The sequence below is a fragment of the Rhinolophus sinicus genome, linkage group LG11, assembly GCF_036562045.2.
Source record: "Rhinolophus sinicus isolate RSC01 linkage group LG11, ASM3656204v1, whole genome shotgun sequence".
Classification (NCBI taxonomy): domain Eukaryota; kingdom Metazoa; phylum Chordata; class Mammalia; order Chiroptera; family Rhinolophidae; genus Rhinolophus; species Rhinolophus sinicus.
This window is the reverse complement of record NC_133760.1, coordinates 17,156,763-17,180,756: the sequence shown is the minus strand read 5'-3', so window position 1 is coordinate 17,180,756 and position 23,994 is coordinate 17,156,763. Positions and strand designations below refer to the sequence as shown.

General features: G+C 58.1%; 2 protein-coding genes across 4 annotated transcripts; one reads left to right on the top strand and one right to left on the bottom strand.

Annotated features, from left to right (window-relative positions):
* Nucleotides 1–5,500: 5,500 nt before the first annotated feature.
* Nucleotides 5,501–15,899, bottom strand: RNF166 (ring finger protein 166). Its single transcript, XM_074314457.1, has 6 exons — nucleotides 15,653–15,899; nucleotides 10,135–10,291; nucleotides 8,474–8,586; nucleotides 7,857–7,971; nucleotides 7,645–7,752; nucleotides 5,501–6,604 (listed from the first exon to the last, which is right to left on the bottom strand). The coding sequence occupies exons 1-6, from the start codon at nucleotides 15,805–15,807 to the stop codon at nucleotides 6,539–6,541; spliced, it is 714 nt and encodes a 237-aa protein (XP_074170558.1). The 5' UTR covers nucleotides 15,808–15,899; the 3' UTR covers nucleotides 5,501–6,538.
* Nucleotides 15,900–15,905: 6 nt separating this feature from the next.
* CTU2 (cytosolic thiouridylase subunit 2) lies at nucleotides 15,906–23,993 on the top strand. Of its 3 annotated transcripts, none has more exons than XM_074314456.1 (15): nucleotides 15,906–16,026; nucleotides 16,749–16,823; nucleotides 19,084–19,162; nucleotides 19,404–19,463; nucleotides 20,522–20,582; nucleotides 21,156–21,265; nucleotides 21,441–21,733; nucleotides 21,816–21,951; nucleotides 22,139–22,270; nucleotides 22,808–22,899; nucleotides 23,009–23,112; nucleotides 23,221–23,368; nucleotides 23,514–23,580; nucleotides 23,709–23,767; nucleotides 23,857–23,993. In XM_074314456.1, exons 3-15 carry the CDS (start codon nucleotides 19,124–19,126, stop codon nucleotides 23,930–23,932), a joined length of 1,377 nt encoding a protein of 458 aa, XP_074170557.1. In that variant the 5' UTR covers nucleotides 15,906–16,026; nucleotides 16,749–16,823; nucleotides 19,084–19,123; the 3' UTR covers nucleotides 23,933–23,993. The 3 variants fall into 3 exon arrangements, 2 of the variants coding, with proteins under 2 accessions (XP_074170557.1, XP_019598225.2); XM_019742666.2 differs by having other exon boundaries at nucleotides 15,925–16,082; XR_002138244.2 differs by lacking the exon at nucleotides 23,221–23,368 and having other exon boundaries at nucleotides 15,925–16,082; nucleotides 23,418–23,580; nucleotides 23,857–23,935.
* The last annotated feature ends 1 nt before the right edge of the window (nucleotide 23,994 follows it).

Below are 23,994 nucleotides of genomic sequence, written 5' to 3'. Positions count from 1 at the left end.
GCCTCTCAGACATCGATAACACTTGTAGATACCTGGGCCAACCCTCTACCCATATTGTCCTTCCTTACCCAGCCACCCATTGTGTGGCCGCCAGCCAAGATGACCTCCTTAATCCCCAGAGACACTCTGTTATTTAGGGAAGCTGGAGCACTCCTGTGGAGAAGCTGATGATTTCATCCTGGAAGTGTCCCAGGGATTGGAGGGTCCTTAGAGTGCTGGTGGGTAGGGGCAGTTTTTCCCTTTCCTAGGGTTGCCATAACAAACGACCTGAAGGGAAATTTGCAGTCCCTAGCAGTATTTCTGTGGTAGCACAGACTCACTTTCAGCTGTGACTCATAGGGTTGTGTCAGGGCTTGACCCAAGTGGGACCCAAGGAGGAAAACCTCAGTGTCTGCCTGTCCCTACCCGAGCAGCCCAGAGAGGGGGGTGCAGCTGTCCCCATCTGTTCTGCTCTGTGTCCTTCTGTCCTCAATATTACCACTGTGCCTGGCGGTGAAGCCTTCTGCCCTGCGCTGTGGTGGGAAACTTACTTCCCACCAGCCCTGTCTCTTACCCAGAGCAGGACTTGCAGGGAACCGAGATCCACATTTCCTGCAGAAACCATAGCAGTCTTCCTTGGGCACCTAGGACCCAGGGGATGACAGCTTCCAAGAGCCACCCATATGTCTCCATCAGCTGATCAGCAGGCCGACTAGGGTTCGGGTTAGGGTTAGTAGCATGTCCAAGTCAGGAAGCAGGGCAGCCCCAGGAGCCGCAGTCAGATGTTATAATCCCACTTACATTGATATTTTCTTTTTACGTGTATTTTCTATGTATCTGACCACACCATCGGTCAGATTGGTGTCCAGCATGTGCTTGGTCACCCCCAGTGAAGGGGAACTCACTACCACTTCCAGCTGCTCATTCCATTTTGGGGCCTGATTATTAGAGGTGATACTGGTTCATAAACTGGGGTTCAGTGGTCACATCCTGTGTGATATGGGGGTACTGAGAGGGGATATCATCCCTCCACACACAGCTTATAAGACAGGCAGTAGAGGCCTAGACCCCTTAGGGCATGCCAGAAAGAGTGATGTTGGATGCTGAAGAGGGTCCTGGGGGCTGGGGCAGGAAAGGTGAGAACTGAGCAGGGACTGGGCAGGGATGCACTGTGTACACAGGCGTGTCAATGTGTGTGCACGCATGTATGTGCATGTGTGCAGACCTGTGTTCTGTAATGCATTTTTGCAATACACATGTGTACATGTGTGAGATCACAGGAGCTTTTCCCATGTGATACAGAGATTGAGCATCAGCGGGTGAGCCTTGAGGGGAGGGGTCTATTGGGTCCACAGCTTGGCTCCCAGCTCTTCAGCCCACTGTATCCTCTCTGCACTCTTTATCCGCACAGTGGAGCTGGTTGTAGGAGACTTGAAGGGTCACGTGTTGGGTGCCTCTGTCTCTGTGTCTCTCTCTGTCTCTCTCTGTCTCTCTCTGTCTCTGTCTCTCTCTAGGCCATCCCTATCTTGTCAGTCAGTCCGCACTGGAGTGCTGAACCTCGGTACACATGGTCTCACCTTTACACTCGGTCAGTGTGCTGTGCTTCTCTCGCTTGCCCAGCCCCCAGGGCACAGAGCAGCAAGGCGCAGCCTGTCCTCGAGGCTTGCAGGAGAGGCATCTCAGCTGGCTCTAACCCCCACGGCAGCTTCCAGCCAAGGAGCCGAGCCCTGCCAGTGGAACATGCCCAGGACCCCAGGATGTGCCTCCTGGGTTCCAGGGCTCCCGTGACAGACAGCCAGGCCTAGGGCGGGCTCTCCAGCAGCCGCTGACTGCAGGATCTGGAGTTCCTTCAGGGCACACCCCAGAGGAGCCAGAAGTGGGTCTAATAGGTCCAACGGCGCCTTCTCTGGCCTGGCACGATGGCCACCACATTCAGCGGGACGCCTTTGTAGGAGCCCAGCTGGCTCTGTCCCTGGGCTGGGTCAGGGCAGTGGGTCAGACTCTCAAGGGGCCCTCAGCCACTTTGGCACCAGGCAGTGGCTCTAGCACCCTCCAGAAATCCACGAGGCAACTGAGCACAACCATAATGAGATTATAGCTACTGTGTTTCCCCAACAAAAGACTGGGTCTCATATTAATTTTTACTCCAAAAGACGCACTAGGGCATATTTTCAGGGTATGTCTTATTTTTTTTCATGTACAACAATCTACATTTATTCAAATAAAGTCATGTCATCTTCTTCTGGAACATCGTCATAACGTACTAAATGCATCCGTCTGGCTGACGATCTCAACTGGGGCTTATTTTCGGGGAAACACGGTACCAGTTGCTGCCCCTTGTGTTCAGGGCGTTTACCTTCCAGGTGGCAGCAAGCTGGAGCTCATGCTCATTCTTTGCTACTCATCTGTCAATGAACTGACGGACAGCGTTCGGGCTTGAAGCATGTATCCCAAAAAGACGTTGAGTCCTAATTCTGGCACCTGTGGTTGTGGCCTTATTTGGAATTAGGGTCTTTGCAGGTGTAGTCAAGATGAGGTCTTTAGGGTGGCCCCAATCTGATGACTGGTTTTCTGATAAAAGGGGATATTTGAACATAGGCACACACAGAGGACAGACGACGTGAGGCGCAGAAGAAGGCCGTGTGAAGCTGATGGGTCAGAGTGATACATGTATGAGCCGGGGGGGCTCATACATGTATGAGTGACACATGTATGAGCATGCTGGGGGCTGCTAGAGGCTGGCAGAACAGGAGAGTAGGAATGGATGGATGCTCCCTCATAGCCCGCAGAAGGAACCAGCCCTGCCAATACCAGGACCCTGGACTTCTGCCTCCTGAGCTGTGGGGAATCCCGAGCTGTGGAAGCCACTCAGCTGCTCCAGGACACTCACACAGACAGTGATCTGGGTCGCCCCGATTTGCTGTGAGGGCTCAGCCAATCAAGGAGAACTAGCCACAGCCCCACAAACCCACGCAGCAGCAGTGATTGGAGTTTCTAGGAAAGTCCCACATTGGTGCTGTTTGTACTTCCCACTGGCCCATTCTTGTCCCCGCTCCAAGCGTTTTCAGAGGTTTGATAACATAGACTCTCCAGGGAGGCACAGGTCCACAAAACAGTCTGCCAGCTCCTGTTTCTTTTGCTTGTCCCTTGGAGAGGAGCCCACACCAGGAGGAGTCCAGCCGCTGGCCACATTTGCGGCTGTGAGGGCCACACTCAGAGGAAACAGACCGGTTTCAGCTGGCCTCGTTCCCACCCAGTTGCCTGTCATTTTCCTGAGCTGAGGCCCAGGCTCTGGGTGGGAGGCCAGCCGCCCCTCCTGGCTTCCGACTATCTGAGAGTGTGCTGCTGGAGATACGTTCCTGAGGTTGATTGTGTGAAGTCGCTGCGGACCCCATCAGGCCTGGCAGTGAGTGCCTTTAAGGTCCCCTCCCCACGAGCTTAGGGAGGGACAGAGGTGGGGAGCCCTGGTATCCCAGAAAGAGTGTTAGAAAGACCTGCAGCATGGGGTGTCAGCACCAGGGGTGGATGGGAGGACAGGCACAGACAGCCTTTTCAGTCATCTCTGACAGGGCTGGCTCACCCTGTGTCTGGACAGACTGACTACGGCTGTATCATGAGGACACGCCCTCCCTTGCACCAGACCCCGGGGGCAGAGGCATGTGGTCCCCCATAGATGCCTCAGAGCTTGTCAAGATGGGCCAGTAGGAAGAGTCCAGACTGGGACCAGGCCACAGCATGTCAGGCCCTTTGCCTCTCGAACAGGTTCTTGGAATTTCTTTCTTCATCTAGGAAACGGAAGCAGTGACTTCAGCCTATTTTCCCAGGGGCTCGTGAGCCTAAATCAAGATGGCCCTGTGTTAGATGACCCCCAAGGTACCACCTAGCATGTCCAAGGGGTTGGGAGGGCATGGCTCTGTGTGGCAGGTGTGCTGGGGTCCCTGAGGATGAGGTAAAGCAGGTAGACCTACTTGTTTATTTTTTGGTGCCAGACCCGTTTACACATGTATTTCCTGGAAAGACTGGCCTGGAGTCTCATAAACCCAGGCTGAAGTGAGTGTGCTAAGAGGCCACTCTGCAGTGGGCTTGTGTGGCTGTCCCATGTGTCGCCCTATTGCCCATGAGTGCCCAGAGCTGGTGGCCAGTTCTCAGGAGCCCCAGGCTAGTGAAGGGAGCCCAGCCTGGGCTAGAAGGCTCCGTGCTTTGAGTGTCCTGACTTGAAGTCAAGGTCGCAGGTACGTGGGAATCCGTAGGCAGTTTAGGCAGTAGGGAGTGCCTAACACGATAGGAAACGGTGTGCCACCTTTGTCTGCGGATGCCCTAGGGCACAGGCGTTTGGGCCCTGGACATAAGGACTGTCTGGCTTTATGCTGTGGAGAAAAGCTGCTGGAGTTTGTCAGTCCGTTTGTCAGGGTGGAGGGGACCCTGGCTTCAGGAACTCCCAGCTTAAAATGATGGGTCTCCGAATCTTCACCTACACACAAAGCAGTGGGAAGCCTGGGGCACAGCCTTGCAACGAATCTGGTTCTGGCGACCCTATAGGTTTGCAGTGGGATCTGGGGAGGGACATGAGGGGCTAGCCTGGGTCTGAGGCTGGCATCCCAGCTATGGTCGGGGCCCCCCCACTCTCACTGGGAAGCTCAACTGCACGGATTTGACATTTGGCTCCAACTCTGCTCTCATCCAAAGGAAGAGGAGGCTGCTGGGACAGTGGCTTTAGCCTGCGGCGCCCCCGAGCCCCCACCGTGGGCCTGATGATTCAGGTGGCACACGCCCCTGGGGGGAGGCAGGACAAGGATACTGGCCAAGGGGAGGCTCGGCCGGCCCTGTAGGGGGTCCGTACTTAAGGCACCAGTACAGGGAGGTTCAGGGGAGAGGAAGGTGCTGGGTCAGAGGGGGAGAGAAGGCTGTAGGCAGCCGGGAGAGTGGATACCGCATGGCGGCTGCTGGGGTCAGGGGGCTTCACCCCCAGGGAATTCTGCAGGCCACCCCAAAGGCCGCCATGGCCAACTCTGGGCCCCAGAACGGGCCCCATTCAGACCAGCCCCAACCAGGGAGCCTGGGGGGTGCCCAGCCTGCCAGCCTCAGTGGACCCCATCTCAGGCCCAGGAAGGTGAATGCCACCAACACCCAGCAAACCTTTGCCTGCGTTTGTTACAAGGGACCAGATACAGTTCAAGAACTTGGAGAGGCAGAAACAGGCCAGGGAGGGAGGGTCACAGGTTGAGAAGCCTCCAGTGCCCTGGGGAGGTGCCATGCTCATGGGAGGAGCAGGAAGGCCCTGCCCTCCAAGTGACTGCTGGTGGCAGAGGCGGGCAGAGGTCTGGGAGAAGTGGGCAGGATGGCTGTCCCATGGCACCCCTCCTGGCCACTGTGTCCTCTTCATGGGTGACTCTGAAGCTCTGAGCTGGAGCTGCCTAGGGACAGACGCACACCGGTAGACCTCACGCAAAGGAAGGTCATAGTGACACACCAGCCCTCTGCTTTTAATATTTGCAGAATGAAACCCACTGGTCTAAGGTGCTACAGATGCTCTGAAACATTTTATTTAAATTTTTTTTAAAAGACAGCAATAATTTATGCCATGAACCAAACAAGAGTACTGACGAGTGTTTTCTGCCCTGGCACACCATTGCACAGGGCTCCCGCCCAGGTCCTCCAAGCTCTGCCACCACTGAGGATGGCCCTGCCTCAGGTGGATGTGGTCAGCTCTGGAAAGGTGTCAGCGGGGCTCAGGCCAGGACCCCAGGCAGGAGGAGGCCACGGCAGCCCAGTGGTCACTGCAGTTGGCCAGGGTGTTGGGATTTCTTCCCGGTCGTTATCTAAGGGAAATGACAAACCAACCACAGGAACCCTGGAAAACACTTGCGATGACCTGGGATGTGGCCACCTCCGTCCCATGTACATAAGCGAAACCCCACAGTTCATTTTGGCTCCAGCATTTACCCTATCTCTCCTTTTCTCCCCAGCTCGATCCCACAACTGTTTATTTTTGATTGTTTTTTTAAAAAATATAATTTTGTAAATGTTCCATAAAAATACTATTGTTCCTAGTCAAACACAGATATTGCAATATGAAGAGTAACTGCTTTGTCTTTGCTCTATAAAATGTGAAAAGGTTATCACACTGGATAATATAGAAAAATGCCAGAATTTCTAGTTATCACAAAGCCAGTACCAGGTGCGCAGGGGGATGTGTTGCCAGACGCTGGCGGCCGGGCGGGTGTCGCCGGGGCTCCCCCTCTATACGGGGAGGACGTCATGGCTTTGAGAGAGACAGACATCTGACTGCCTCAGTCCCAACGGGACGTCTGCTCGGCCCGAAGCACCGAAGAAACCAGCCACGCTCGGCCAGGAGCACCGGCGGCTGTCCTCTGATGGCAAGGGGACAGTGGTCTCTCCCAGGCCGTGGCAATCTTGGGGGCTGCCTCTCCACCTGCAATGATGGAGGCTCCCTCTGGCCGACAAGGTGCATTCCAGTGCAGGCGCTGGACCACAGAGAGCTAGCATAGCCCTGTCCCTTGAGGCGGGAAGGCTCGGTCCTGGTGGCCGGCCTGTGCCTTCAGTTCTCAGACAGAGACAGGGCCAGGGCGGCCTGGAAGGCGGCTTCCTCATCGATGCTGTAGTCCTGGAAGACAGGAAGTGGGGGACGGGTTGGGAGAGGGAAGGGCCCAGACAAGCCCTTCTCAGGGCTGCCACGTCTGTCCACTCACCCCAAACCAGTGCTGCCACTTCCAGTCTCCCCATTGCCCGTCAGCATGACCCAGGTCAAGACTGAGCCCCTGCAGTCATGGGGACACAGGGTCACTGGTGTCACGCAAAGACAGTTCTGTGGGAGGTTAAAGGGCTGCCCTCATGTGGGATCACTATCTGACTTCCCCAAGTTCTCTAGTTCCCCAAGTGCAGCGTGGGGCCTCTGCAGCAGCCCAGCAGACACCTCCCCAGCAGATCCCTTGCCCAGTGGGCCTGTGGGAGGGGTGGACACTCAGAACAAGAGCTGTCCTTTCGCCTCTGGCTGAGAAATGGAATTCTGAGATGAGCAGAGAAGCCAGAGAGCTCCATGCCTCCAACCACTGGAACCCCAGGGGCAGATTGGAGCACGAGTGGTTATCTTGTACAGCCCCGGTGGCTGGAGGCTGGAGGCTGGTGGGGACAGGAAAACAGGGCTGGGTGGGGAGGGGCCAAGCAGGAGGAAGAGCTTATGGAGGGTTGGCAGGCCTGGGGCAGGCACCGTTCCCCCCGAGCAGTGGGAGAGGGAGCACAAGCTGGAGGTTTTCAAGGGGTGAAGTCCCTCTAGTTTTTCTCCTATAAACACCCGAGAGCAGCCTGTCACCCTCCACGGAGCTCTCTGTCCCACCAGGGCCGGGGAGACAGTACCCTTGCGACAGCCGCCGTATCTGTGGCCATCTTTCCCAGAGAAGCCCCCACCATGTGAAGACAGCTCGCTGGTGAGCCCCACAGAACCAAGGGGCCCTCGCAGACTGCTCCGCGCACATCCAGAGCCCCTGAAGGCCCTCTAGGGGCCATGCAGACCTGACGGCCATCGGCACCTGACCCACAGGCGGCTCCCACAGAAACCCAGGGAGGCTTTTGTGTGTCCACCCCCCTTTGAGCTGTGGGCCTGAGGCTGGTTACGGGCCAGGGGTGCGGGTGGGGTAAGACACGCACCACAAAGGTGTCGTAGGAGAACTTGTGCCGGTGGAGCAGGTGCTGTAAGAAGTTGGCGCTCTTGTAGCTGGGGTCACCCCAGGGCATCGCCGAGCAGATGGGGCACACCTGAAACAGGGGACGCTGTGGTGAAGCCGGGCCACAGTGGGGAGCAGGCCCCCACCCTGGGGTCCCAGGAGGGCACTGTGGGCAGGCCGGCGGCAGGTGCTCACCACGCGGTTGGGGTCACTGCGGTGGTTGTCCACACAGTGCTTCACCAGCTCCTGCTGGTCCAGGTTTCGGGCGCCACAGTAAGGGCAGGTGAAGGTAGACCTGTTGGGGACAGTGCTGGGGCAGGGAGAGGAGGGGTGAGCGGTGGCCAGCCCAGCCCTGCCCTCCCCTGCATGAGCCCTGGGCGGTGGGCAGGGAGAGGCCCAGCCAGAGTCCTGAGGACCTCGGCCAATGTGGGGCCCTCTGCCCCGTTCCCCTGCACGCCCCCCTGCAACTGCTCTAGAGCCGCTTGCCGCCTCGTAAACTCCCCAGTCCCGCTCCTTCCCTGACACAGCTGGGCAGGCAGGGGAAGGATGGGCTGTCTGCCTGAGAGGAGGCATCTGTCCTGTCGTAGCCTTTCTGGGGCCCACACTCCGCTGCTGCGTGCTGATGCCCGGGCCTGGCATGGGACCTCCCGGGGGTTCCGTTCCTACCTGTTGGCGAGGCCCTGCTCAGAGAGGACACAAAGCCCCTCCCACATTCTCAGGGCAGAGCAGTGCTGACCCCACCTAGTGATGCAGACCAGGAGCTGCCCCTGCAAAGGACAGGGACCCTGAGTGCCCCTGGAATCGTGGCCTACCTGGGAATGGGCTGGGACGTGGGCACCACAGGGACAAACTTGGGACAGTTGGCCATCTGCTCCTGGACCTTCATGCAGGAGGAAATGTGTACCCTCATCTTGGCCAGTGTCACCTAGGAAGAGAGGCAGGGCAGGGGGTCAGGCAGTGGCAGGGGGGCAAAGCCTCAGGCTCTCGAGGACCAGAGAACCACCAGCAAGTGGGGCCGGTCCTGCTCTTGCCGTTCATGGCTCAGCAGCATGTGGAAGCGGGTTCTAGGGGCCTCTGTCAGGGGCCCAGTGTCCCTGCTGGAGAAGAGGCACTGAGGGAGGAGACAGACGTGAGACCCCAGGGACGTGCTGCTGTGGCTGCACACGGGGCTGCTGTTGGTCACCAGCCCCTGGAGGGGAGCAGGCCCCAGCTGGGGTCCCTGGGGAGCTGCAGAAGGGCAGAGACAGTTCCTGGGGAACAAGAAGCATGGTCATGTAGGAAAAATGCCCCTCATAATAGGCACCAATGGACAACACTCTTTTATTAGACAGCTGAACATGTGAAAAACTGCTTACCCAAAGGTACCAAACAAAACCAAACAGAGCACAACTTTTTCTTGGCCACCCGAGTCATGAGCTTTGGCCCAGGAGGGACCCAGCTCAGAGCAGGGTAGGGTTAGCGGTGAGCACTGACTTCCTTGAGCAGGTGGGGAACCTTAGTCTACACTCCCTGGGGAGCAGCCACCACCCTCTTGCTATGTCACCAATGCCAAGAGGCTGGGAGTAAACATTTCACAAACAGACCAGTTCACAAAACTGGGGAAGCAGCAAGGGAGGGTGGGTGAGGGTCAGCTGCCTCCTTGAGCACAGGGCACCGACCCAGGGTGGCTGGGGTAACAGGAGAACGGCTTCCCGATACCAGCCCTGCCCCCAGGGCTGGCGGACAGAGCCAAGAGCAGGGCTGTTTCACATGTGAAACTACAGGAGGACTCGAGGGGAGAAGGCTGCGTGGAGGGCGGGTATGTGAGCTCGCAGGAAGCCCCAACAGCCCCTCTCCGAGGCCCTCAGGGCAGCCCCAGAAATTCAGACCTTTGTGCTTTAGGGCAAAGCAACCAGGGACTGTTTTCCATTCTGATAAGTTGGTAGAACTTGTTAACCAGAGAGATAGCAAAGTCTGAAAAATGTAAATTCAAAATCAGTTCCAGCTCTGTGTACCAGGAGGCAGGGCCTCCTAGCCCTGGGGCAGTAGTGGGTACAGGGAGGGTGGTGGGGTGGGCTCCTGGGGCAGGATGGTAAAGGCAGAACCGGGTGGGGGAGAGGCCACTGATGCACTCCATCTGCCTGTGGCCCCCAGGTGCCCCCCTCTCTCCTACGTCAACTCCTGCAGTGGGCGAGTCACTGGAGTGTGAGGCTGCGTCTGGGGTGGGTTTCAGCTCAGATCTGGTGTCCCTGACTCAGCCACAATGCACACAAGTACCCAGAGCCCAGGCCAGGTGGTGGATGGCGGGGATACAACCTGCGACACACACAGGGCCAAAGGGAAGTGCTCAGCGTCATGGGGGATGGGCCAAGTACAGCTGTAGACTCAACAGGAAAGGGAAGAGCCCAGTTCCTCTGCTGGGGGTGGAACCAGGACCACAAGCACCCAATCAAAAGCCCCTTGCCAGCCCCCCAAAGCCCCTCAGGTGGGGTACCTTCTTGTTGCAGCCCCGGCAGGGTGCCTTGTACGATGAGAGCTGCTTCTCCACGTGGGCGGCCTTGTCCACCTTTTTGGGGTCGAAGGGCAGGCGGCACAGGGGGCATAGAGGGGACGGCACCTGCAGACATGGCTGGAGGCACTCCCCGCAGAACCTGCAGGGGGCAGGGGACACGGGCCTGAGGCTGCCAGCCTGCGCGTGCACACACGGGACAGCTCCCCTCTGCTGTCAACTGCACGTTTCTGGAGATGGTCACTTCTGAGCCCACTTGCTGGACAGGTACCATATGGCTAAAAGATGACCTCAGGTCCCCTCGCAGCTGTGGGCTCTTGGAACCCCGTCATATCCTGGAGCCAAGCAGAGCTACAGCTGTGGCTCTCCAGGACCTGTGCTGGGCCCGTGGCCCTGGGACCCAGCAAGAGCTCTGGCTGCAGGAGGAGGCCTGGGCTCAGCCTGCCACTGTCACGCCCCGTGGTGATACACCTCATGGGACTCAGAGGGCACAGCGACAGCACAGAGGACCCTGGAGACCCTCCACCCACTAAGCTCTGGGAAGTAAGATGACTAACAATGGCGGGCAAGGGAACTACAGGGGCCCAGGACCCACTGGACAGGGCAGGGCCAAAGCTGGCAGCTTTGGGACAGCGTCCCCTCCCCAGGCAGGAAGGGCTCCTGCTAGGCTCCTGACTGCCCAGCAGTACCGCCCCCAGTGCCGGGCATGCACTCAGGCACAAGAGGCTCCTTGCAGCGCTGAGCTCGAGGCACTGTCCCTGGAGAGGCCACATCCTGTGTGCGTCGCATGTACAGTGAGCCCTGCCCCTGGACCCCTCAGCTGGAATTTACAACCACTCCCCACGCTGCAGAGGAGCGCGCTGCTTATTCAGCAGCAAAGTCGGGTCAGCGGTCGGTGGGGGAGAGGGAGAAGGCACTTGATCGCAGGACCATCTCAGTCCAGCTTCGTAGGAAGTGCTGTGGGGACCATTTAGCCGCAACATGGGACCTGGAACCGGAGACACTGAAATGGAGCCTCCACAGCCCCAGAAAAGCCCCAGTGTGGGGGCTGGGCCCAGACGCATGAGTAAAGTAGTAAATCTGCAGACGGCAATAAATCTGCAAGAAACCAGGGTTCGTACCCTTCTCCTCCCACCTGTGTACGTCAAGCAGGCTGGGCCATGGTGGGGGCAGGAACTGTATGGGACACAGGGACGTGAGAATGTTCCTGAGTGTACTGAGACCTCAGCTACACTGATCCGAGTTCCCTTTGCCATCAGAGTTTCACCTTTTCAGGAAAAGGCAGCCAAGGGGGATCCAGAGTCCCTCCTGCTGCCCAACCAGAGGCCCTCCTCCTACATGCTGGCTTCCAGTGCTGCCACCACATGGCTGCTCACCACTCACATAAGGTTTGCACACGTTGGTAACCAGAGAAGGCCTGACTGGGCCTGACACCTGAGGCTGTCAGAGTGCAGTGTTCCCGACAAGCCTTGTCCTGCACAATAAGGTCACCCCCCTTGTTACGCCCCGCACCCAGGGAGGGCTTGCCAGGCATCGTAGGCATGCAAAGACGGCACCACACACTCACCCCTGGCACGCGGGAGGAACCCAAGGCTGTGCCGCTCACCTGGCTCAGGATCTGCTTAGCCTAATGGCTGGGGGAAGCTGCTCACTTCACCCAGTCTCTGGAGGGTCCTAATGGAGAGGCTGCACACGAGTGCTCACAGAGCACCAGTCACAAGAGCCAAGTGGAAACAATGCCGTGTGCATTGACAGGTGACAGACATGCAGATCCCGGCCATGAGAGGGAGTGTGTGCTGACAGATGTGACCACTGGGAGGAACCTTGAAAACGTCGTGCTCAGTGAAAGAAGCCAGTCACAAAGGACCACACAGTGTGTGACTCCATTTATGTGAACTGCCCAGAACAGGCAAATCCACAAAAGCAGGAAGCAGGTGAGTGGTTGTGGGGCTGGAGGGCATAGGGTTTGACTCCCAGTGGGGACGAGGTTTCTTTTTGGGGTGATGAGAATATTGTAACATTGATTGAGGTGATGGTCGCTCAACACTGTGGACATACTACGAAACACTGAATTGTGCATTTTAAACGAAGAAAAGCTCGATAAAACTGTAAAAACACACACAAAAGAAAAGGACACAGGACCGCATGTGGGGATGACCTGTCGCTACGTCATCAGCAGAAGGCAGGGTCCAGTGCAGGCCTCAGGAGGAGCAGGTCTCTGACAAGACACATAGGACACTGGGGTGAAGGGTGCCCACTGTCCTCCAGCAGGAGGCAGGGAAGCTTTGGGAGTCTCCGGAAGGCATGTGTGGCTCCCTAGCTGACCCCTGGACTCAGCCACCAGCCCTGCAGCACTGCCTGTCTCCGTGTCAAGGTCCCTGAGGAGCTGGAGGCAGAACTAGGTGTCCATGAGGTGGCCCAGCTCACGGCCTAGTTTCCAGCGTCATCACTGCAATGTGCTGAGAGACAGAGCAGACGAACCATGCCCGCCTCTTCCACAGGAGGTTCCTCCCAGCATCTGCCCAAGGGGCTGAAGGAGACAGCTGAGGGGTCTGCTCTCCCATGCCAGGCCCATGGGCACAGCTGGAGCAGCCTGACGGCCCCTGCACAGACTCCAGGTTACAGCAGCACCACTGATGGGTCTCACTCCCACCTTGGCCTCCCGCACACACAGGTACACCAGGCCAGTCCAATGTTTCAGACCCAGGAAGGCAAGCAGGCCCGGCCCCAGGCACCTGGACCTGTCCTGAGCGCGGAAGCTGACTTCTAAAGCCTTTTCTGAGTGATCACTCAGTTGCTCACTTCCTGGCCCACCTGACTCAGCTCACCCACACACAGATCCAGGTGAGCTACCTGTGGGCCCAGGCCTCCATGCACCTGTCCAAGGCCTGTGCTCTTGGGAGTGACAGAAACTCCTGGGTCCTCTGGGACCCTGCCCGGAGAAGCCAGCTTACTGGCCTGTGTGCAGCTCATTTGCCTGGGGAAGCGCAGTGTAAAGGCTTAGAGTCTGTGGTCACTGCTACAAGAGCACAAGGTGTGTGTGGGGGGTGCTGATGGTGGTTGGGGGACAGTGGCGAAGAGGCTGGCTGGGCCTGACTGCCGAGCTCAAACCCTGGCTTTGCTGTAACACGTGGGAATTTTACTCAGCCTCTCTGTCTCGTTTTCCTTGTATAATATGAATAAGGACAGTACCTGCCTCGCCGGGCTGTGGAATGCAGAGTACTCAGAAAACATCTATTATTATCATTCCCTGCGGTTCCCCTTAGACATGAGCGTTTTAATTTTCTGTGACCTCTGTTCATTAATAAACTGCATATGGGGATGCTTAGACGCAGGTACATATGGATAGCACTGACTAGAGGGGTTGAAAGAAGAGGTAGAGAGGCCAGAGGTAGCCTCGGCTGAACCTTACCCCAAACAAACATGGGCCCTGGGGGGAGGGTCCATGAGGGTTAAGAAACAGCTGTGCAGCTTCTGGTTCCGGATGTGGCTCACTGCCCAGGATGTCCCTCAAGTGCAACAGACGACTGCCTTCCTCTGGGGCCCCTGGGGAGTTCCTGGGAGCTCTTCTACAAGCTCCACTGAGGCGGCTCTACTCCTGCTCAAAAAAGTCCTATGATTCTTTCTTCTGTTTGGGTGCTGGAGCAGGGATACCTGCCCCATACAGTGCTGCTCTCACCACCAGAAAATCTATTTTGTGGAAGGAAACTGCTTATAGTCAGGTAACTATGGAGGATAGTAACTAGACCACCAGCAAGGTTTTTAAAGTTAAGGTGGAGCCTTTAAATCGGTGCTCCTCTGCACACATACCTTCCCAACACGGGGCAAGAAACTTAGGGAAAGGAAGAGGCAGAGACGGAATAGCCAGGATAACAGGCCAGCAGGGAGACGCAGGGAGAAAAGCTTTTTAAGGCAGAAGCTAAAGCACAGGCTCGTGCAAGACCTGCCTTAGAAACAGAAGAGGGTCAGATTCTGCCAAGAAAAGCATGGGGGAAGGGCATTGATAGGAGATGTTTCACAACAATTCTGTGTAGTTCTGTATTTTGAAAACCACGTTTTAAGAAAAGACTTATTTGGCAAGACGAGAAAATATAGGTTTGTGCAGACCCGGAGACTGGAAACACTGTGGCCCACGGCTGAGTGTTGGTGCCAAGGGGACATCACTTGAAGCCTAGGAAAGCCTTTCTAAAAATTAGGTCCAGGACAAGCCTTATAGTTGTCTCAATGATGGACTGAAAGACGCAGAACACACCTTAAAATACCAACTAGTATGTGCTTAGAAGAAACAAGTCTTGTTCAGAGGCTGCCCCATCACAATGTCATAAGCAACAGGAAAAAGTGAGGTGTGGTGCCCTTGAAAACAAGTCTGTAGGTGCTCTCTTGTGCTGTCTGACATGGGAAAGTGGGAAAGGCAAGTGAAGGGCTCCTGGATTCTGACACTGTCCTTGCCACCTCCCTGCGTGAGGACCAGTGACACATCCACCCAGCAGTTCCAGTTCCCACTTTGTATCAAGAGCCTCCTAAGTCAGCTATTTTTTTTTTTTTTTTGCTAACGTTCCAGGGCCTCCTACTAGCCTGGGTACACCTCAGCCAAACCCTTGGAGTGAAAATCCAACCTCCTCAAGCCGCTCTACTGGCAGCAAAGCCCTCCTGCCCCCTCTCCCCACCTTGCTGATTTCACCAAAGAGCTGTATAATCCAGTCACTTGGGAGAGTCAGAGAGCAGACACTTTGATCTCGGCTCCCTCCCAACCAGGCTGGCAGCTCCGAGATCTGAATGCAGTTCTCATCTGGGAGGAGAGCCACATCCTCAGGTTTCTGTTCCTGAAACACCCCCACAGGAGCCCGCTGTGGGCCCTGATGCAGCTGGAAACCTAAGCAAGGTGCTTGGTGACTGGTCCCCTGAGGGCCAGGCTGCCTGGCTACTCGGTGATAGATGGGACCCAAGTTCTCTACCAAAACAAAACAGCAACAGACTCTAAACAAGCTCCTCTCCTAACTTTAGGGAACTTCTCTCCTCAGCAGTCTAGACAAGCACACAGCGGGTCCGAAAAAGAGTTGACAGGAAAAGCCACAAGGCATTTATTTACAACTGTCCACTCCAAGCTCCACGGGACCGAATCAAGGCGACTGGCGCAGAGGTCGCGCCTGCTGCCCGCTGAGTACCCGGGGAGGCCCGCCGAGGCCGTTAGCAGCCCTGGGGGCCAGGGACCCCGAGACCTGGCAATACTGCAGGTCGCCCCCGTGTGCCGACAGGGTGGTTGGGTCGGTCGATTGCCTCGGGCTGGCGGGCAGGAGGCTGGGATGAGACGGATGAACGCGCCTCGAGGGCAGGGCCGGCGCTGCGTAGGGAGTCCCTGCGCCCCCGCGCCCGAATCCTCCACGCGCGGGGCTCCCGGGCTGCGCGGGGCGGCGGTGGGCCTCGGGCCCCTCCCGGCCGGGCCCGGACCCCTCCCCGCAGCGGAGACCCGGCCCCGCCGCCGCCCGGAGGCCGGCGCACTCACGTGTGGCCGCAGCTGCCGATGGCCACCGGACGGTGGTAGACCTCTAGGCAGATGGGGCAGCTGTACTGCGCCTCCAGGCCGCTATCGCCGCCCGCGGGCCCGCCCGGCGGCTGCCGCTGCTGAGCCGAGGCCACCAGGCTGCGGAACATCGCCATCCCGGGGCCAGGCCCGCCGCCGCTGCCGTTATCACGGGCGGCCCGGCCCGGCCCGGCCCCCGCGTCACGGCCGCGACGGCGCCGCGCTGACGTTTAGGGCGGGTCCGGCCCCGGCCCCCGCGTCACGGCCGCGACGGCGCTGCGGTGACATTATCAGAGCGCGCACCGCCGCTGGCCCCGCCGCCGTCTGCACCGAGACCCGGCACGGCCATGTGTCAGGTGGGTGAGGACTACGGGGAGCCCACGTCCGTGGGGCCACCGCCACCGCGATCTGGGTAAGAACTGGGCCCGCACCCACCCGTCTGGTTCCCGGAGCCCCCGGCCGGCGGCGAGCGCGGACCCTCCGCGCTTTGCTGTGAGTCCCGAGCAGCGAGCTTCGGGAAGTCCAGAGACCGCCGAGGCCGGGCCCAGGAGGCCTCTGATCCTGGATGGGGGCTGGGCCACCCTCTCCAGCACCCGGAGAGTGTCTGTCAAGTCGGTGGTGAACACCCCAGGGAGGGGCTCCCTCTGCTCACTCGCACCGCAAATTCTTGCAGCCAGTGGGACAGCTCCACTCAAACCATGCTGTCCTTACTCGAAGAGGAAGTTGTCTCCCTGTCGCTTCCACCCACTGGCTCCCTGTCTCCCCTCCAGGGCTACACAGCAAATTGTCTCTTGTGCCAGCCTTCAAGACATTGAGAGGTGGCCTCTATGTGTCAGTACCCCCACACCGCCACCCCAAGCCGACTATAACCGACTGAAATCCCCCCGGAGGCCCTTGTCTTTTTGAAAATTGGTGGTTTGGATAGGACACAAGCTCTAGTTTGTGTGTGTACAGCCCCTGGCATGACCTCTCCTGTACACCAGCTTGGGGTGAGAAACAGGATTCCTGTCTTTCTGAAGCTGCTCGGAGGGGTGTGTATAATCTGTTCTTGTTCTCTCTTCCCCCCATGTCTCCAAAGCTGTGAGCTGAAATGTGTGAAGTGCAAGGAAGGCCTGCCCGTGGTGGTGATCCGAGTGGGAGATGCCTTCTGCAGGTGAGGCCTGGACGTGGGAAGGAGACCCTGGCAAGTGGTCTCGCTCAGCAACTAGGAGTGCCTCTATTTCTGTGGCTCTGTTTCTTGCATTTAGAAGTATTGAATCGCTTTGCTTTTGCTTCTAACATCGGTCTTGGTGACTGGTATTGGTGGGGAAGGGATTGGTTTCTTATACCATTCTCCCAACATCTACCCATGGATCAGGTGGCAGGAAGGTATGTGACGGCGTTATGGGGAGAGTTGGCAGTGAGAGTGAGTGAGGTGTAGGCAGGAGGAACATTTTGGGGCAGCGAGAACACATCTAGGGGCAGTTTGGAGCATCCTGGGATCTTGGGAAGGTGCTCCATGGGATGCCTATTTTGCTTGTGAGGGATAGAGGGGTGGAAGGGGGGGGCCCAGCCTTTCACCAGCTTTGGGGGTCCTTCAGACAGGAGCAGAGGCTTATTCCCAGAGGGGCCTGGGCACCAGCGTGTTGTTTTATCTGAAGCTCTCTTGTGGCCCTGTCACATTGCTCTTGAATCATAACTCTTTTATGTCTGATCACCTTTACTAGATTCATAGCTCTGCAAGGCAGGGCCGGTCTCCCATTTTATCCCTATTTCTGGTGGTGTTGCATGCTTTATATAGCAAATGAACATTAGTCGAATGAGTGACCGACTTGCATCTTTAAATGGGTCTCCGAGAGTCTTTGACTCTGCTTTCTAAAATGTTACAAAAAAGAAACTAAAGGGACTGAGTAAATTGTTTTTCAAAAAACTTTTCATTCCTTACCATCTTTTGGGAGCCTAGTAGACTGGGTGTGTGCTTAGTAGCACGAGGTGTGTGCCACCATGAAATAAATTTTAGGCAAGGGAGCTAAAGTTTAATCACTTCGGAGCATCTGAAAATGGTGACCGCTCCAATCTGCTTAGAGAACTTGCTGGTAAGGAGAAGGAAAGCTGCAGTAGCTCTAAGCAAGGCTGGCAGGGCTCCTTCTGGGCCCAGAACTCTACCTCCTATGCTTGCTGAGTCCCAAGAAAAGGTGGGAAGCTGACTTCCCAGGTTGCAGATTTAAGCTAGGTTCCTCAAGGATTGTGAGGGTCAGCACGTGTGGGAAACCTGGCTTGACCCAGAGAGAGAGTGTGGTTTCATGAGCCTACTACTGGTACAGGGAGGACATGAAGGGGGGCAGCCACAGGTTGGTTCCTCCCGCCCCAAGTGAGCAGGCAAAATCAAGCATCTGTGTCTGCTGGGGGCACCTCAACACATTCTGAACTTCCTGGGAGTCACTTCCCGTGGCTGGTCACCTGGGATCCCTAGAGCTCCAACATTTTGCTGTTAAACACTGAGTTGAATTACCACCCTCAAATGACCTGTGGGGTGTTTGGTTGGCCCCTCATAACACTGGTCCTGTTCAGTGTTGGGGGGACACCAGGATATCTGAATAGAAAGAAGGAATCAGAGAGGAGGCACAGCCCTAGGTGTGGGGCAGCTCTCTTGGGGTAACGCTGCTCGGGGTATTGTTCTCCCCCCTGACTGGCTGCTGGGCTTGCCAGGGGAGCTTCAACATGCAGATGCCTGGGCCTTGTCCCTACATACTCTGACGTAGTTGGCCTGAGTGAGTCTAATGTGCCGTCAAGGCTGACAATCTGATATAGTGAGCCCGAGAACCAGCTGGAAGGTATGTCAAGAGCACAGATTCCCAGGACCTGCCCTGGAAGTTCTGATCTGTGGGTCTGAGGATTCTGCAGGAACTTCCGGGGTGTTCCTGGTCATGGTGGGATCAGCATGCTAGAGAGAGGCCTGTGGGGCTTCAGGACACTGGGCCCCTGCAGCCCAATCAGTGTTGCCCCCTTCACGCCAAGAGGTGGTACTTCTCCCAGTGGGTGTCTTGGAAGGGGTTATCCACATTATTTAAGGGAAGGTCGTGGTGCCCTTGCCCTGCACTTGCCTGGGTCCATCCATTCTGCCAGCTGGTCCTTTCTGAGTGCAGGTGGCACCCAGACTCCTGGCCCCTCAGCCATCTGTTGGCACTGGTAAGGTTTGTGGGAGTGATTCAGGTAGGCCACCCCACGTGGTGTGAGGTTCATCCTGGGGCCGCCATCCTGGCCTCTGGGTGGGTCCTCAGTGTCAAGACGCTGCTTTTAAAGGTGGAAGTGGGTACAAGAAGGAAAAGGTGACTGCTCCGTGCGGGAGCTGGTATGACCAGCTTCCCTGTCTCTGTGTGGAGGATGGGCGGCCTGGGCTGTGTGGCCGCCATCAATGGTGGTTTGTGTTGCAGGAACTGTTTCAAGGCGTTCTACGTCCACAAGTTCAGAGCTATGCTTGGGAAGAACCGGCTGATCTTCCCAGGAGAGAAGGTAGAGTGTGGGGTGACTCCTCTGCGAGGCAGCTGTACTCAACAGGGCAGCTCAGACCTCTGGGCCCTGGTTCTCTGCTCCTGCTACCCTTCCTGCAGACAGCCTGTCCCAGCTACATCCCACCAGCCCCGCCTGCTGTCCTGCACCTGGGCTCTGAGGACGGACCCATGTCAGTGTGGGGAGGTGGGCAAGCTCATGTTGGAGATGCAGTGCCCCTCCCATGATGTTCCTTCTCTCCCAGGTGCTCCTGGCATGGTCTGGGGGGCCTTCGTCCAGTTCCATGGTCTGGCAGGTCCTTGAGGTACATCTCCACACCGTCCTCCTGGGTCCAGGTTGCTGTCCTGCTGAGCTTGAGGGTGGAGGGCGAGCACCGAGGGGCTCTTGCTTGGGGCCTGAGAGAGTAGCCTCCCCCCCGCTGCGATACTGGTTGGTTCCTGGATGTGTATACAAGAGGTGCACAAGCCGGAAGCTGTGTCCAGAGTACCCAGCCATATCCCAGTTTAGGGCTCTGTCCATTTGCTCGACTGTAGAAATGTAATCCCTGGGAAACAGGTGTTACAGGGGCCCCAACGGAGCATCACTCAAAGTAGCCCTGAAGCCGTGCCCCCACCCCTCTTTGTCCTGGGAAGTACGTCCTGGGAGTACGTCTGAGCCCAGACATGGGAGCAGGTGCCTCGGGAGAACAGAGTTGCCCAGTCCTGGCAGCTTCCTTGAGAATTTTAAGGGGAAACCACAAATGAGGCAGTTATGGCTTCTCTGGATGGTGCTAGGGTATTTGGTAGGTCTTGACCTAGGGGTGGGACACCATGGACCTGCACTCCTGTGAGGGGTACAGACTGCAGGGTCTGGGGACAAGGCTATGGCCGTGGGGTGATCTGTACAGGGTCCTGGGATGTGCCCAGGGTGCTGCATCTGCGCTCACATCAGTCCCCTAAACCTGGCTGGATGGTGTGAGATGCACGCCCATTCCCCCAGCTGTGCGCCCAGCACCTGGCCCTGCTCTGCCCTCTGAGCAGCAGTGCCTCACTTTTATCCTGTTGTGCTGTTGCATCCTGAGCAGAGGGGCTCGGGAAGGGGGCATGGCAGGCCTTGTGGCCCCAGCTGCTTCTCAGGGCATGACCTGGAGCAGGGACAGATGGAGAGGGCAGGGTTTATGGGGGGCGGGGGGGGGCGGGGTGCAGATGCCCAGGCAGGGCCATTGGAAGTGACTCAGGCTGTATGGCGTCCCCGTCTACTATAGGTGGGGGTTACTGCCCCTTCCTGGAGGGCACGCAGTCTAAATAGAGAAAGGTTTCTGCAGGGAAAGTGTCCTGTGGCTTCTGGCTGTGGGGCTGAGGCCCTGTCCCTACCCCTCTCCAGGGCCTGAGTCGAGATTCTGCCAAAAGACTGCGTTTCGTGCCAGGGGTCATCTACATTGATGGTATGTATGGCCATTGCTCCTCCCAGGCCCTGGCCATTTGGGGTGGGCCCCCTGAAACAGCTGTCACTGTGCCCACACCAAGGCCCAGCTGGGGGCGTTTCTTTGGAGGCAGAGTACCCATGTCCAATAACACCACCGTTGCCTTAAGTCAGACCTTCATTAGAGTTGGGCAGTATTGTCTGCCTGGCTGCCTCTGCGGGTTGAGCCACGCCAGTTGACTGCCCCAGGGGCTGTGATGCTAACCTGCCCCTCCCCTTCCTTCCCCTACTTTCCCCTCCCCTCCCCTCCCTTCCTCTTGTCTTCCCTCCCCTTCCCTCCTCTCCCCTCCCCTCCCTTCCTCTTGTCTTCCCTCCCCTTCCCTCCCCTCCCTCTCCTCCCCTTAGCCACTGCAAAGAACCCATTGCCCACTCTGAAAATGCCTTTCCAAGGAGGTGTGCAACCTGTGGTTTCTGCAGAAACCGCTGCCCTGCAGAGCACAGCCTTGAGGGATTTCTCGTGTGGTGTCGACCGTGTCCTGCCTGTCTGGGGCTCTTCTCCTGTAAGCCATGACTCTTTTCTGCTTGCCTGTTCCAGAGGGAGCAGTCTGTGGACAGAGCCCAGAGGACAGAGCCCAAACCCTGGTCAAAGTGAAGCTGATCCTGCAGACCGTTGGCTTCCCCTGGCACATTATTGCCTTGGAAGAGGTGGGTGGGCTGAAAAAGGCCCCTGAAGGGTGCCCTCTGCGGTGTCCACCAGGGTATGTGTCCATTTGTTGGGGCCAGCCTGCGGGCCTCTTGCCTGGGCCTATTCCTCTCGCCTCAGTATAAACAAAGTTGGGCACGGGCCTCACATGAGCTCCCCCACCCTCCGCCCTACAAGGTGTTCAGCCTGCCACCGTCCGTGCTGCGCTACTTTGCCCAGGAGCCCACTGGGACCGAGGGGGCCTACAAGGCGGCTGTGGACAGTTTCCTCCAGCAGCAGCACGCACCAGCCCAGGGGGAGGAGCAGCTGAGTGAGCCTGGCACCCAGGGCCTCCAGACCCCGGCTGGGCCACCCACAGCTGCCCAAACTGAGGCTTGGCCACCCACAGCTGCCCAGACCAAGGCTCTGTCCAGACTGTTCGACTCAGTGAAGACACTAACAGCCAAGGAGGAGCTTCTGCAGACCCTGCGGTGAGTCCCCTTGCCCACCGGCTCCTGGCCCTGACCTACCCAGGCCTGAGACCCCTCTGAGATCCCCTGCCCTGCTCTGCAGGACCCACTTGATCCTGCACGTGGCCCGGACCCATGGCTACTCCAAGGTGATGACAGGGGACAGCTGCACCCGATTGGCCATCAAGCTCATGACCAGCCTGGCGCTGGGGAGAGGGGCCTTCCTGGCCTGGGACACGGTACTCAGGGGCAGGCTGCCCAGGGGCCCCTCCCACCCTCACTCCTCGGGCCCCTTCACCTGAAAGTAGCGTGTTATGAATCAGCCTTGGGGGTCTCCCTCGTGGAGGGCGGACCCTGTGACCCTCCCCGCCAGCTGGCAGGGAAGGGGTGCAGTCAGCGGGGTGCAGTGAGGAACATCCCCCTCAGGGCTTCTCAGATGAGCGGCACGGCGACGTGGTGGTGGTGCGGCCCATGCGCGACCACACCCTGAAGGAGGTCGCCTTCTACAACCGCCTGTTTGGCGTCCCCTCTGTCTTCACGCCGGCCATAGACACCAAGGTGAGCTCCAGGAGCAGGGCAGGAGTCTCCGGCACACCTCTGGGGGCCCAAGCTGTCCACACCAGCCTTCTGGCCCAGTGCCTGCTACCTGGTGCCATAGTGGAGACCCTGGGGCCCCCCAGCACCCTTGGGGCACAAGCATGGCATCTCTTTGGAGGATAGGCTGGTACCCTAGAGTGGGAGGGGGCTCAAGGGGAGAGGACGTAGCCGCCTCCTGGTATCCGTCCCTGGCAAAGCAAGGTGCCCAGCTGGGGTGTCATGAACATGGGGGAGACGATGATGGGGGGGCAGGATGACCTTTGTCAGGGACACTTTTTTTTCCCCACATAATATACTTTTTAACAATGGCTGTGTTTAGCAGCAGGGACACTTTAGAAGTGTGTGCCCTGGCTCACTCCAGCTCCAAGCAGACTCGGGAGCAGATGGTGTGGAGAAACCCATGGCCCCCACTCCAGATGGCCCCTTGGCCAGGTCTGGGAGCTGCCTCTCTGACCAGGGCCACTCTTGCAGCCCTCCCTCCCATCTGATTGTTCCTAGGCCCCCGAAAAGGCCAGCATCCACCGGCTGATGGAAGCCTTCATGCTCAAGCTGCAGGCCCAGTTCCCCTCCACGGTCAGCACCGTGTACAGGTGTGTGTGCCCGAAAGGGGAGTGGGAGGGTGGGCGTGAAGCTCACCACCCCGGGGCACGTGTCCCGGCCAACCGACAGTGCCTCTGTGCCCTGTCCGCACGCCCCTAGGACCAGTGAGAAGCTGCTCAAGGCCCCCAGGGACAGCAATGCTGGTGTCCCTGCAGGCCCTCGCTGCCTGCTCTGCATGTGCACACTGGACATCGACACTGCCGGTCTGTGCTGTAGCTCCTCAGGATGCTCGGGTGAAGGGGGTGGGACGCCGGGGAGCGGATGCTGGGGTTCAGTAGCCCGAGGTCCCCATAGCTCATCTCTGCTTGCAGATAGTGCCACGGCTTTTGGGGCTCAGTCCTCGCATCTCTCCCAGACGCCGCCCCCCACCCTACCAGCCAAGGCATTCACAGCACCCTGCTGTTCTGCAGGGGAGGGCAGGCCCCAGGGCTGCTGCCAGGGGGCTGGGCCCTGTGGGAGGTGAGTCCCTTCACTGACCGCCCCCCATCCCATGGCTGGTCCCTTGCAGCTACACACAGGGTGGTGGTACACCCTGGGACCAAGCCCTTGGACCCTGTGCCGAGGTGCCAAGACCAGGCACACAGGTCCAGCTCTGCTCTCGCAGGGAGGACCCCCGAGCCTGCATCATTGAGCAGCTGTGCTACGGCTGCCGCGTGAACATGAAGGACTTGGTGAGTCGACACCCGCCCTGCGCTGGTGACAAGGGAAGTCCTTCCGCTCCTGGGGGTGAGGGCGCAGGTGGATAGTGGCCCAGCTTTGTGCCACGTAGCCCCTCGTCCATGCCAGCTCTCTGTTGCAGCCGTCCTTGGACCCCCTGCCACCTTACATTCGGGCTGAGGCCCAGCTCCGCAGACAGAGGTACACGCCTGCTGTGTTGGGCGAGCCTGGGAGGGGCCTCCGGGCGTGAGCCCCGTTGGGCTGACGCCCACTGTGTGGCTTCCCCCCAGGGCCTGGGTCTTGCAGGAGATCCAGGAGTATCTCATTGAGGACAGTGACGAAGAGGCACACAGCGGTGAGAGCTGAGCTTCAGGATGGACACTCGGGGTCACCCTGCTGGGGCCTCTGCCACGTCAGAGCAGGACAGC

Bases quoted from the DNA above. Each gene is read 5' to 3' on its own strand.
- RNF166 (XM_074314457.1), bottom strand. From the start codon at position 15,807: ATGGCGATGTTCCGCAGCCTGGTGGCCTCGGCTCAGCAGCGGCAGCCG. The intron at 7,972-8,473 runs GTAGGCCACGAT...TCCCTGCCCCAG, and splicing joins ACGTCCCAGCCCATTCCCAG to CACTGTCCCCAACAGGTCTA. The intron at 6,605-7,644 runs GTGCGTGTCTTA...CCTGTCTTCCAG, and splicing joins TCTCCTACGACACCTTTGTG to GACTACAGCATCGATGAGGA.
- CTU2 (XM_019742666.2), top strand. From the start codon at position 16,018: ATGTGTCAGGTGGGTGAGGACTACGGGGAGCCCACGTCCGTGGGGCCA. The intron at 21,734-21,815 runs GTGAGTCCCCTT...CCTGCTCTGCAG, and splicing joins GAGCTTCTGCAGACCCTGCG to GACCCACTTGATCCTGCACG. The intron at 23,581-23,708 runs GTGAGTCGACAC...TCTCTGTTGCAG, and splicing joins GCGTGAACATGAAGGACTTG to CCGTCCTTGGACCCCCTGCC.